Source organism: Mus caroli, chromosome 1 (assembly GCF_900094665.2).
Source record: "Mus caroli chromosome 1, CAROLI_EIJ_v1.1, whole genome shotgun sequence".
Taxonomy (NCBI): domain Eukaryota; kingdom Metazoa; phylum Chordata; class Mammalia; order Rodentia; family Muridae; genus Mus; species Mus caroli.
Window position 1 is genome coordinate 59,029,565 of NC_034570.1, and position 14,471 is coordinate 59,044,035.

A 14,471-nucleotide genomic window follows, 5' to 3' on the forward strand; every position below is an offset into this window, starting at 1 on the left:
TTTTCCATGGTACTCTTATATATCTGTTTGTGGGAAGGTGGGGGTGAATCAGAAAACAACTCTTGGGAGAATTGATGCTCTCCTTCTTTTAGGGTCTTGGGACAAACATGGGACACCCAGACTTGGGACAGGAATTTTTACCTGCTAAATCATGTCACCAGGTCAGTTGTGACTTTTCTTGATAATTTAAACTTTTCTGTAATCTTTTTTTTAAAAAGACTTATTTATTATTTATTTTATATGTAAGTACACTGTAGCTGTCTTCAGACACACTGGGAGAGGGAGTCAGATGTCATTAAGGATGGTTGTAAGCCACCATGTGGTTGCTGGGATTTGAACTCAGAACCTTCGGAAGAGCAGTCAGTGCTCTTAACTGCTGAGCCATCTCTCCAGCCCACTTTTCTGTAATCTTACATATTTAGTCATTAGAGAATGTGTTTTTACCCAGAATGCTATTTCCCCGTATAGGAGGTTTCTTCCCATCTTGATTATCATGTTAGGTTTAGTGACATATTTGCTTAAGAATGCTTAAGAGATTAAAAGAAAGGCAGGACTCTTGGAGTGCCAGAATCATAAGCTACATACTTTATTAGGCTCTAGAGGAGGAAAGTAGAGTCTCAAAATGCCTCAGTAAAAATCCATGACTCGCCTAAAAGAACCAACTTTGGCATTTGCAGCCCCCCAGTCAAGATATCTCCTGTACTCCCCCGGCCTTAGCAGGTACTGCCGTCCCCTGTAGCTAGGCATCTCATAGAGAACCCAGCAGCCCTCCATCACATTGAGGGAGTGGATTTCACTGAAGTGGAAGCGATCCTGAAGAGAGAGACAGTCGTCTGTGATCTCTGACATTTGTCCTCTGAAGTCATCTTTTTCGTAGATCCTCATTCTGTAAGTGCCAGAGTGCTGAGGGGGAGGAGATTGGGGAAGGGGGCAGACAGAAGAAGAAAAGCAACTGAACACAAGTAGAAGCCAAGTTTCCTGTCTCAGTACCTCCAGCCTGTAAATCCCAAGTCCAAGTTTGCATTCAGAACAAGCTCCGTACAGAGCTCAGAAGTCTCCACTCCTAAAGCCTCGGGTGTCACCTGAAGAATCTTAGGGTGCCAATGGCCAATTCAAGGAATAGCACCCAGGCTTCTCCGTGCCTAGCTACCAGCCCATAGTCTCTGGCTTGTTTGGACAGCCTTTGCAGGAGAGGAAGTCAGAAAGTTACCAGAAGGGTACCATTCTGATATGTCGCCCGTGTTGGAAAGGTATCGACCTTCAGCGATTCTCTGCAAAACGTGTGCATTGGTCCACGTATCTCTAGAGCGGAAGACTGAGCCCCTGTGATATATAAGGTGCTGCGTGTCCCTGGTTTCTCTTTCTAAGCCCCGGTTTCAGTCGAAATCAGCCCCTTTGCCTGGCTTCCTGCATGCCCACTGACCTTTCCCTGTGAGGGTTACACTTCATCTTGTCTCACCGCTCCCACACTCCACCTGCCTAGGATGCTATTATGGTCGTGCTCCAGAAAGCATGAATCTTGAACTTTGGTTTTAGCCTTTTTGCTGGGGTATTCCTCCAAGTGAGCCAATAGGTACTGCCCACTACATATGAATAAAAAGCAGAAGATGGGGGGAAAATCGAGTAGAAAGAATTGCAAGGCCAAGCAAGCCTACATGTTTTTAGATGAGATCAGGGCATTCAAGGTGGTATGATTTTCTACAAAGCGGGTGGCTTAGGCTGGCCTTGAATTCTTGCCACTATCTCTTCAGTGCATCCTACCCACCCAATGCATTTTATAACACCTGCACAGTAGCCCATTGCATTTTTAGATTAAGAAACTGAATTTCTGACTTGAAGTGGTTTGGAATGAACTAAGGACTACATATGGAGGGGATTTATATGTTAAACAGATAATAAATGTATTGTCTTCCATATCTTACTGTTTTAAAATTTCTCTCTGGTGCTGGCGTTTGACTTCTCGATAGCATATAAAATGTGAAAATGGGGATTTGAGTTTTCTAAAAATTCACCACCACGTTCCTGAGAACTGAGATTCCTCTCTCAGGTATCCTAGTGGATACACGGACTAGGTACCACACGCACTCTTTGCTCTAGTTGAAATGACTTGCTTTAAGATGATCTTTTAGGATAATTTGTGTTCCCAGAGACCAATAATAAAGACAGCCAAACTCACTTGGGGGATGAGGCGGCAGGAGCGGATGGAGTCGCTGAAACCCATCCACTGCTGGTAGTCAGGGTACTCTCCACGTCTCAGGAAGTACTGGTGGCCCTGGTAGTTAGGGCGCTCATAGAGCATCCAGCAGCCACTGTCCACGCGGACAGAATTGCAGCGGCTGAAGTAGGTCTGCAGGTTGGGGCAGTCGCTGCTGCACTCATAGCAGCGGCCCTGGAAGCTGCGGTCCTCAAAGAAGGTGATCTGTAAGCACAGAAAGGGACCAGACAAATAAGTGATTTCTGCCAGCAAGGATGCTGCTTGCGGGCAAAGGTCAGGGTTCCAGGACTTACCTTTCCCATCTCGCTGAGAGTAAGAGATGCCCTGGGAGCTGTGAGACTCTAGCGGAGCTCCCCTGGTATATATAGCCGTCATGACTGCTGCCTCCACAGGAAATCACACAAAAGGGCCCATTTCGGTGAGTAAGGGGATTTGCAAGCTCGGAGAGCTCTCTCCCTCCCTCTGCTCATTGGGGTTGGCTGAATGGTTTACTCTCATTCTTTCTGGTAGGTTCGGGTTGCTCTAATTCACTAAAGCTGTTGTGTTGTTGCCATCAATGAGAAAAGTCTTTGCTCTTGTTTTGCAAAAGAATGAGCGAAGCTCTGATTCTGTGCGTTTATTTTATAGCTTACTCGGCTCAATTGACTTCTCCGGGAGAATCTGATTTAGCAACTTCGTGCGTGCTTCGGATTTTGATGGCATGTTTAAACTTTTTTTTAAAAATTTTTTATTAGGTATTTTCCTCATTTCCATTTCCATTGCTATCCCAAAAGTCCCTCATACCCTCCCCCCCACTCCCCTACCCACCCACTCCCACTTCTTGGCCCTGGCGTACCCCTGTACTGGGGCATATAAAGTTTGCATGACCAATGGTCCTCTCTTTCCACTGATGGACGACTAGGCCATCTTCTGATACATATGCAGCTAGTTTAAACTTTTTAGAAGCGAAAACTTAAACAGTAAGGAAGCTTGAGTAAGAGAGCTCAAAGAGACGTAACCAGAGGAGACATTCTGAAAAGCATAAAGCTTAGTTCAAATTCAAGATTCTGTGATCAATAATGTTCGTTGGGGCGATGGTCGGGAGTAGAATCGTCAACTATTTTTGTGATGTCTTTTCTCCACCCTTGCACCTAGAACAGAGGTTTTGATGCTGTGGCTCTGACTGGAAGGGAAAGCAAGTGAGTATTCAGAGGCTTCCTCCATTTCCAATCTCCTTGGAGAACCTAAAGCGTCCTTCTGCTCATGCTCACCCAGAGTCTGTCCCTCCTACAAATGCCACATTTTTTTCTTTCCATTTTTTTATTTTTATTTTTGTTTTGTTTTATTTTGTTTTTGGTTTTCAGAAGCTATCACTAAAGTAATATAAGGATTCTGACAGAAACCTTCCTAGCAACTGGGTACCATCCAGGCCATATTTGGGAGTAGGGGAGTGGTGGTGGAAGGTGGGGGTTGGGGGGTGGGGGGTGGAGGAGTGGGGAGGGTGTCTTGACAGTGTGCCTCATACATGTATTGTGGGAACCCTGGGGTCCCCTAGACTACTTTAAACTGATATTTCCTCAGGACAGTTTTTCAGAAAAATACTGAGTTTATTTGCTATATTAAGAAAATTTTATTCTTTCCTTTACAAATGAACAAATGAATACTGTCATTTCCCCACATTAAGAATTTGCAAAAGTGTAAAACAATGCATCTTTTTGATATCTTTGTTTGGGGAAATATGGTGATTATTCACAAACATATACTATTTATTTAGCACCTAAGAAGTTTACTGTTCAAGACCTCTGAGGGAAACAAATATCTGCGATCTATGTGGGTGCTATCAAGGATGGATGGAAAGATCTAGGTAGTCAAGTTACCACCGAGAGACTGGTGGACTTCCTCAAATGCACTGAGGCCCTCTACTCTTCTGTCTCTCAGGTGGACTGGACACTTGATAATGGTAATGGCTGAGTTGTCAGGAGCCACTAGGCACAGCCTTCCCTGAGCCACCACGGACGTGATAATTTGAGTTCTTTGTTCCAATCTGTCTGTCACCTGCTTAGATGGTTTAGCTTTTTTGTTTTCATTGTGGATTCGCTATGATAGGCATCAGTATGTGACAGAGTCATCTTCATACTGTGCAGCCATTTCTGTATCTCCATGCACGTACCTCTACACGAAGCCTTCTTGCTCCTAATCTCTCCTTTTCTTGGCCCTGAATCAACTAGCCAAGTGACTCCCCATGCTCAATGACTCCGTGTAAGCCCTGGACTCAGGCTACTTTTCTTCCCACGCAAAGTGGATGAATGACCAGCGAGCTTTGTTTTGTTTTAAGAAAAAAAATATTTTAAAGTTATTTACTTTGTCAGTTTTTTTGTTTTTAGGGTTTTTTTGTTGTTTTTAAGAAAAAAAACTAAATATTTTAAATAATTACTCATTTTATTATTTTATGAGTGTTTGCCTACAGGTATGTGTGCATACTACATGTGTGTGTACCCGGTGCCTACAGAGGTCAGAAGAGGGTTTTGAATCCTCTGGGACTGTAGCTACAGATAGCTGTGAGCTGCCCTGTGGGTGCTGGGAATCAACCCTACGTCATCTGTAAGAACAACAATCACCTCTAACCACTGAGCCACCTCTCCAGGACAAGGCTCACTTCTTTAAGGTCACCCACTGGGAGGACTACCCCCTCATTGCTGTTTTGGGGACCACCTGAGTGAGGTGGTGCTAAGGTTTCCATTGCTGTGTAGAGACAACATTTAATTGGGGCTGGCTTATAGGTTCAGAGGTTCAGTATATTATCATCATGATGGGAAGATGGCAGCGTCCAGGAAGACATGGGGCTGGAGGAGCGAAAGTTCTACATCTTGATCCAAAGGCAGATACGAGAAGACTGGCTAAGGTGGTTGAAATATGATTGGCCCAGAGAGTGGCATTGTTTGGAGGTTTTTATTTGTAGCCTTGTTGGAGTAGATGTGGCCTTGGTGAAGGAAGTGTGTCACTGTGGGTGTGAGCTTTGAGAGCTTCCTCTTAGTTGCCTGAGGATGCCAATCTTCTCCCATCAGCCTTCAGATGAAGATGTAGAACTCTCAGCTCCTCCAGCACCATGCCTGCCTAGACACTGCCATGCTCCCACCTTGATGATAATGGACTGAACCTTTGAATGTGTAAGCCAGTCCCAATTAAATGTTGTTATTATAAGAGTAGCCTTGGTTATGGTGTCTGTTCACAGCAGTAAAACCCTAAGACACTGGCATCCATGTGGCTAGGAGGAGGGTCTCAAATCCTACCTCCACAGTGACACACTTCCTTCCACAAGGCCACATCTACTCCAACAAAGCCATACCTCCTAATAGTGCCACTCCCTGGGCCAAGCATATTCAAACCACCACAGGTCCCATCATGCAATAACACTTCTTTTGGCTTGAACCTGTATATCAAGCCACGCCATTGGTGAACTGAGCCCACCCATCTCTTTTCCTCTAGTCAGCTGACCACAGGGCCTCCTGCATGCAGTTAGAACTGGGAGAAAATAAAATGGTGGTGACTTCCCACTCTAGAGACATCCTGAACTGAATAAGGGGCTGGGACTTTGTGCACTTTTAATGCTCAGTAAATCTATGTAGGTTGCTCCAAGAAAGTCCGGGGAGCTCATCGCATTGAACTTTGAGCTTCCAGTGTCTATGGAAAGGAGTACCTTGGTCCTGAGTGATGGTGTGAACAGTGTAGCACAATGCTCACTCCAAGAAGAAAAGAAGCACTTATCTTAATCCCACTAGCTAAGATAATCACAGGTAATACAGTGGTGTCTAGCTTCCAGGCATCAAGGCATGGAAAGCCCATTTCCTATTATTATAGTAATTATGATTGTAATATTTATACTATGCAGCACACCTGTCTTCTATCCTGAGTCTTCTTTTAAATAAAGTGAATGGTAACACCAGCTAACATTAGCCTTTTAATGAAACATTATTTCAGTGAAGAAAAACTAATGATCATGCTGGACTCTTAACCATATCCTGATCGAAGCTTATCCAGTACTCAGATTCACCTGGGAAAACTCACTGAAAAATACTGTGTTGCTTTTATGTGCTAAGATTTCTAACCCTTAAAAGGAGAAACGTGAAATAAAAAAGGAGGAATGTCACAACTTTATTTTATTTAATATTTATTTATTCATTTATTTAATGTATATGAGTACACTGCAGCTGTCTTCAGACACATCAGAAGAGGGCATCGGATCCCATTACAGATGATTGTGAGCCACCATGTGGTTGCTGAGAATTGAACTCAGGACCTCTGGAAGAGCAGTCAGTGCTCTTAACTGCCGAGCCTTTTCTCCAGCCCCCATAACTTTATTTTATATATAAAACTCAATATATTTAATGTCACCCAGTGTTTGAGGATGGTAAGGAAACCTCAGTGAGTGAGCACTAATGTTCTTATTTACAGTCTGATGTTTAAGAGAAGCATATACTAGACAGGCGTTGTATTGTACCACGATCTGACACAAAGGAGGGGAGAAAGGCTCACTTTTAATCCTTGGTTTTGAGGTTCCATAGTCCTTGGCTCTGTTGTTTCTAGGCTTGAGACATCAGAGCATCCATGGGTGTGCGTGGAGAAGGAGGTCCTTCACATCATGGCAGACAGGAAGCAGAGAAGCGGGTCACGACCAAGCATAACCTTCAAAGACCCTCCTAACTCCCTGACTTGACCCTTTCCCCAGTCTAGACTTTACCTCTCATGGTTTCCAATCCTTCTTCAACAGGATCATCAGGTGAGGGCCAAGATTCAATGCATGAGGCTGGAGGGAAGGGAGAACATTTCATTTTCAATCTATGACAATTTAAGATCCCAGACTATGCTTTCCTTTTTAACAATTTCATGAATGCATATAAGCTATTGCGATCAAATCCATCCTCATTACACTTTCTTAGCCCCCTTCCATTCATGTGACTCCTTTCTTCCAAACTGGGCCCTCCTCCTTCTCCTTCATTCATTTTTGCTGTTTGACTCTGTGTGTGTGTGTGTGTGTGTGTGCACATGCACGTTTGTGTGTACAAGTGTATGCTTCTTGTGATGGTAGCTACATAGCTATGTGTCCATGATTCCAATGGCCATGCCAACGCTCCTCCCAGGCCTTAAACATTGTGATCATCTGCCTCTTCTTATGCAAGGTTTTGCAGGGAATATTACCAATGTCCCACTTAAGGCAGAGTACTTTAATAGCCATTTATTTTCAATGCTCTAACCAGTTGTGAGTCTCTGTATTAACCATCACCCTCTGCCAAACAGAGAGAGGGGGGAGGGGGAGGGGGAGAGAGAGAGAGAGAGAGAGAGAGAGAGAGAGAGAGAGAGAGAGAGAGAGAGAGAGATTCTCTAACCACATCCGAAAGCCACACACTAATGTATGGTCAGAATCTTAAATATTTAGAAGGCAGCTTGACTACACATCCATTTAATAAAACTGTAGTAGTTTCCCCACCAGGGCCTGTGACCTCTCCAGCCATAGGCTTTTGGTTAGGGTTAAAATAGCAGCTATATGTTTTCTCCTATGAAGATGGTTTGAAATACAATCAGGAAGCAGTTGAGTATGCCCAAAGTGGTCATGTCTGGCACATTGGTTTTGTAGCATTCAGAGTCCACAGCTGGGAAAGACCATTGATAGTTTTTCTCCTGCATACCACCTTTGCCACAATGAACACTAGCTAGCAAAGAAAAGGCCTTTAGCTCAGTTCCAACTTGGTTTCTCTATGTCCTTGAGTCAAAGTATTAAGTGTCTTCAGCAATGCAGTCTCATCATCTAGTTTTAGCAGACAACCAAAAGCAGGGGAAAGAGTCTCTAACATTTTGGGATCTCCCTGGTAAAGCTCATAAGGAAGTAGCCTGCGTCTGGCAATGGGATTTCCATTTAAAACCTTTTGCTTCTTGGAGGAGCATCCTTCAACCATTTAGAGCACTCCTTTATATTTGGTGGGTGGCAGGAATTGGAGAAACAACTTTGTAATTAAAAGCACATATTCTTACAGAAGACCCAGGCTCTGTGTCCAGATGCTTTCAGCTACCTTTGGCTCCTCCTCTGACTCATATGCATACCACACTCCCCATCCCCCTCCCCATATAATTAAAATAAAAACAAACCTTAAATTGTTTTTTTTAAGTTAGTTTATAAAGTAGTAGGTTTTTGTATATTTTTATACACCCTTGGTTTTGATGAAACCTCACCTGTACCTCCATGTTTCTTCCATAATACACCCTAACTTTTGAGACAGGATTTTACTATGTAACCCAGACTGGCCTCAAGTTTGTATTTCTCAAGTCTCAGCTTCCTGGTGCTGGGACTACAGGCCTGCACCACCATGCCTGACAAAATGATTCAGTTCTGATGCACAGAGAGGTCAATAATCTTGGGAAAGAACCATAAATCAGGGGCCACCAAGACAGCTCCGTGGGCAAAGGCTCTTCTTGCCATCAGGCCTGAAAATCTGAGTTAGATTCCTGCGACCCATGTGATGGGAGGAGAGGACTAGCCCCCTAAAGTTGTTCTCTGACCTATCCACAAGTATAAATACTTACACAAAAATGAGTAAATGTGTTATGAAATTCCAAAAAAGAAAAATAAGTTAGACAAAGGAACAGAAGTTTAGACTGGAGTCAGGTATAATAGGTCCTGAGTCTTACACATGTCTCAGTGTCAACTGTAACTCCTGGGAAGGGCTGGATTTGCCATTTGCCTTCTCCTAATAATAGATGCTTGTTTCCTTTAGAGCACCAGGGTGTGCCCTCTCCCTTGCAGACGAGCATCTCAGAACAGGTCCAGAACATCTGTGGTCTGGGGTAGGAAGATAATGTGCTCCCTCGTTTCCATTTCTGTGGCATTAGAGCATCTCTTAAATTTGTTCGGTGCTTAGAGCATACAACTCAAAGAGCCTGTCTTGGAATAGGCACAAGGATACCCATTATAATGAAAGAAGTAGGATTTCCCGTAGTAACCATGCTCTGTAAGAAGTGGCTGTTGCCTCTCCGTTTCATATGTGATTGAAGGTTTGTTTTCCTGGCAGGAGTGAGGGAATCTAATATCCTGTGGGCACCAAGGATTCAGGCTGCTCCAAAGTTCTCAGGGGACAGAGTGTCTCTAGATAACTCCTGTCACAGCTGACATTCCTGGTCCAGACAGCTTGTGTGGTGACTCATGCCACCCTAATAAAAAGGGACATTGATAGTAGGTATTAATAAGCAGGAGTTTATACCCTGGTCCTGTTATCACTCTTTGTGTGAACATATTGATTGTGACATATTCTCCACAGCCTCATGTTTTGAGAACTTTGTCCTCATATGGTGCTTTGTATATTAGGCTGTGGAACCTTTAGCAAATGGGACCTAATTGAAAAAAAATGTGTCAGTTGGGGGGTGTATTTTATTATCTCTTTCTCTTTCTGTTCCCATTTATCTGTCTCCTGGAGGGCTACCATATACAATCAGCAGCCATGGCCTATTCTCTCTGGCCAGCACGCCTTATTCACCATGTTGGAATATAATCTTCTGAAATTGAGAGCCAAATGAATCTTTGCTTCTCTGAGGTGTTTCTACCAAGTAATTGGTCACAGATGAAAAGGTATGGGGTAGTTATATTTCTGTATCCTGCATATTCCTTAGCTTACACCATGTTGTACTGTAGAATTTGTTCCAACATCTTGACCAAGCAATGGCAGTCCCAAAGGCTTGCTGAAGCAAACAACTGTATTATGACATGTTGAAGGTCAAATAAGATACCTAGAAATAAAATGCTGTTTCAGTGACGAGAGTTGGGCTCTTTAGATAAATGAAGAATTATGACAATGTCTGGGCCTGGAATCAGTAGCCTATGCTCACAATTTCTAAAGTGGGAGCACCAGAGGCCTGGGTGCAAATGATGCTGTCAGGGCTTGGATGATCATTGACTTAGAAGATCTAATCTTGCAAACACCACCACCTAGCAGGACCTTTCCTCCTGTCTTAGTCTTTATTTCACATTACTTCCTTTAAAACTCTTTTTCAACCCAGAGGAACTTCTGAAGAGTCACTATCCATGGAGAATATGTGTAGGGGACCCATGGATGCACACATCCATACATATTTAGCAATTGCTGGTAATGCTTCTTTTAATCCTTGGAAAAATCACTTAATCTCCCAATCCTCAGTTTCCCTATTTATAAGGTAAGAATAACTAATTAAAATCAAATGATATAATGAATTAAAAAGTACATGCAAAAAGAAATACCAGTGGAAACGGGTTGTAGCATTTTGAAAAATGAATTATTATGAAAGAAAAATTAGTTATAGTGTTTGCTAATGGTGGCAAGACTAACTTTGTTTAAAAGAGGATATAAAAGCAGGTAGAAGAATAACTATGTGTGGGTTTTGTAATGAGCAAGGTAGTTAGACTTGAACTCTAATACAAAAATGCACAAGTGGAGGTTTGTAACCAATGAGCAGGAGGGGTCCAGTGTCAGTAGATGGAGAATTACTAAGAGGAAATGGCAAGGATAAGGAGTTTCCAGCTAAACTAATTGGTAAGATAAAGGAGGAAGGCAGGCCAGGGTGGTCACGGCTGGAGGAGAGTCAGTAAACTGACAGAGCAGGTTTGTTGCTCAATCTGATTGTGCAAGAGCATAGAGGGAAGTCCAAGGTCAAAGCCAAGCTGAGCAATCGGAAGAACCCAGCTCAAGTTCTGATCAGAGGGACAGTCTGCCAACATTTGATACTTGTCAGAGATATATTATTAACATCTTTGATATATATCAACTGATAGTATATTTCCAGGTTTGGGTATCATAGTGTCTACATGTTTGCTTATGTTATAGGAAGGCATACATTGTAGTGACTAGAGAAAGTGGGATTAAACTGAAGTCATCTTCTCAGGTGTGCAGGTCTTACTAATCTATACATTAAATTATACTCTTCCCATAGCAGGTCCAAGGTCTTTCTTCAAAAATGAATCCACAAGCCCCTATCACCCACATAGTCTACTCAGGCTCTGCCAGCCTTCGGTGTCTTTGACCATAACAGAAATTCTACTATGTTCAAATGGGTTCAAATCAATTGATTTCATCTTTTTTTTTTTTTTTTTTTTGGTAATGTCTCAGCATTTGACCAAGCAGAAGTGTCTTTCTACCTATTGGTTCATTAATTTGTGTGTGGACATGTGACACAGCAGTAATAGGTGATGCTTTAAACAACAGAGAGCTCTAGGTAGGACATGTCTACCTGAGAGGCTGAGGCAGGAAGATTGTGGTTTTGAGGCAAAGTGGAAAAAATGAAATAGACTATTCCCGTTCACTTGAATTAGAGGTAGTTTCTGAAAAATAGCTCATCCTTCCACTCTTTTTCTCCTGGGACTTCCCTGGAGACAGCACGCAGATGAGCATAAGGTCTGAGCATAATGACAGCAAACCAAAGGCGTGGTGATGCCCATTTATGGAACATCTACTATCTGCTAGCATGGTCGGGCGGAGCTCACACAGTCACAAGGTAGACAGACTAAAACCAGGTTTATGGGCTCCTGAGCCTGCACTGAACCACAGATGTTTTCTCACCTAGAAACCCTAGAGAGCATTGTCAGGTCTGAGCTGGAAGGATGCACCCTATCCACGCTCCTTATTTTGGTAAAGGGAAACTGAAATGCATTAAGCTTTATGAACTTAATGCCGTTTTCTGTGCTTCAGTTTTCGGTTCTTCTAGACTAAAGTAAGATGAGATTTCAAGTTAGCAAAACTGTTTTCCATGAGACATGACTCATACTTATTCCTTTTTCGTTAAAAAACAAACACGAAGACACCAGCTGTGTGTCATTAGTCACCTAACGCAGTGGGATAATGCAGTGGATTAGCTAAGCTAACACCGAGCCACAGACTTCCTGCATATTTGATATTGGTAAGAGTCACAGTGTTTTGAGCTTCCTAATTCCAATTTACCTTGTATGTTCTTTCAGAGGGAAAGAATAATACCCTTGATCCGGAAGCTTTCTGAATTAGATTGGGGGGAGGGGGTGTTTTGAGGCAGCTTCGGCCATGCCATTCCGTGTTCACAACACAGTGTTTTTAGTGTGTTTACAGTTATGTTCATAGTCACAACGAGACGCTATACTCTAGAGATCACACCCTGGTTAACCATCCCCTCAGCCCTAAGCAGCCACTACTGTTCTTGCTGCCACTATAGTTTTGGGTACTTCATATATCTGGATGCACCCATGTGTGGTCTGTCTAGTCTGTGTGACTCTTCTTTGCACATGGCGTATATCAGCACCTCATTCCTTTTGATGGCCAGATATATGACCTATTTGTATTGACAAATCTCACTGTGTTTGTCGGGTAATCTATTGACATCAGGACACCGGGCTATGTCCATCTTTTAGCCACTATTAAGAATATTACCACTATGCAAATTCATGTATAAGTTTCTGTTTGGACCCTTATTTTAGTTCTTTAGATTGTTTACCCATGAGTGGGATTGCTAGGCCATAAAGCCACTGTTTCTGAGGAACTGTAAGTCAGTTTCTACAGAAGGGGTATCATTTACATTCCCATCAAAAATGTAAGAGAGTTCCAATGTTTCCATATCCTCACCAACACGTCTGGTTTTCTCTTTGGCAGGATTTAATTAAAATTAAATTTTAATTTAATTTAATTTAAAAATATTATCAACAAGCAGTTTGTGGCTCACACCTTTAACCCCAGCACTCAAGAGGCAGGAGGCAGGGAGATCTTTGAATTTGAGACCAACCTGGTCTATCTGCATAGTGAGTTCCTGGACAAGGCTATACAGAGAACCCTGTCTCAAACAAAAACAAACCTGGGGCAGCTGGAGGATCTGGCCCTGGGGTCCTGAGAGTGGGAGAGCTGGCCCTGCCCCCCCACCAGTTGCAGCTCTTAGGAGAGTGAGCCCTGCACCTTGCCTGGACAGCACAACAGAGTTGACCTTGGTGGTGGATGCAGGCGAGCCAACCCTGAGGGTGTGAGAGAGGAAGAGCTGGTCCTGCCACTCATTTGCTATGAGGTGGTATAGGTTTGGAGTGATTCCTCACCACCTGTGACAGTGGGAAGAGCTGGCTCTGGGATCATGAGAATGGGAGAGCTATTCTTGTCCCCTCACTGGCTGTAGCACTCAGGAGAGCGAGCCATGTACCTTGCCTGGGCAACTTAGTGGAGCTGGCCTTGATGTCGAAGGCAGGGTTGAGCCAGTCCGCAGGGTGAGAGAGTGGGAGAGCTGGTCCTGCCTCCTGCCAATGGCAGCATTGGGTGGCCTAGTCAGAGCAGTGTTAAGAGAGCTTGCACCCATGATACAAATAAAGGAAAGCCCACAGGCTGACCAACTCAACTACCAACTAGGCCCAGATCCAGGGCTCTGAGTTGGCCCACCCCAAAATGTATATCATCCGCAAATGGCTGGGATATATGAAAGAGACAGTCCTGCTGACCCAAAGCTGCAGGATCTCCATGACACAATAACAGGATAACCCGGAGGAGTCCTGATGAGGATCTGATAAAGATGGTATCAAAGAAGCCAGAGATCAGGAACCAGACTCATTGCAGTGAACATTTGCAAATGAAGATGTGTGGACAGAGGGATATACTGTGGGGCACACTGTGACACACTACAACCTCCACAATGAGATGTTTTCTATGTTTTATTTTTTGCTTGCTTGTTTGTGTGTTTTTACTTTGAGGGGCAGGTTGCAAGGGCAAAGGGCAGATATGAAGGGATGGAGAATCAATAAAAAGATAAAAAAATAACAAAAAATAAAATATTTTATTCATTAGAATAAACATTAAGTGTCATCTGATGTTGGGTTTAATTTGGATTTTTCTAATCACTAATGGTGTTGAAATTTTTTCCTTATTTATTATTCTTCTTTGGAAAAACATAATTTTCAATGCTTGCCAATTTTGATTGTAGTTTTGTTGTTGTCGTTGCTATTGTTTAGTTGATTTTTTTTTACATATTCTAGGTTCTAAGACCTTAACAGATAAATTATTATTTTTTAAATATTTAATTAATTAATTTATTATATGTAAGTATACTGTAGCTGTCTTCAGACACTCCAGAAGAGGGCATCAGATTTCCTTAAGGATGGTTGTGAGCCACATGTGGTTGCTGGGATTTGAACTCAGGACCTTTGGAAGAGCAGTCGGCACTCTTAACTGCTGAGCCATCTCGCCAGCCCCAGATAAATTATTTTTAAAGATTCTGTGAGTCATCATTTTATTTTATTAAGCTTTTTGTGGTGCATAAAATATTT

At 42.9% G+C, this 14,471-nt stretch overlaps 1 protein-coding gene across 1 annotated transcript; it reads right to left on the reverse strand.

The window, feature by feature from the left end:
• Positions 1-562: 562 nt before the first annotated feature.
• On the reverse strand, positions 563-2,546 carry LOC110297485 (gamma-crystallin B). Its single transcript, XM_021166270.1, has 3 exons — positions 2,509-2,546; positions 2,177-2,419; positions 563-903 (listed from the first exon to the last, which is right to left on the reverse strand). The coding sequence occupies exons 1-3, from the start codon at positions 2,515-2,517 to the stop codon at positions 628-630; spliced, it is 528 nt and encodes a 175-aa protein (XP_021021929.1). The 5' UTR covers positions 2,518-2,546; the 3' UTR covers positions 563-627.
• Between the last annotated feature and the right edge of the window lie 11,925 nt (positions 2,547-14,471).

What these genes read in the sequence shown, in the direction of transcription:
- LOC110297485 (XM_021166270.1), bottom strand. An exon ending in CCTGCCGCCTCATCCCCCAA is followed by an intron (nt 904 to 2,176) that starts GTGAGTTTGGCT and finishes CCTCCCCCTCAG; the next exon opens with CACTCTGGCACTTACAGAAT.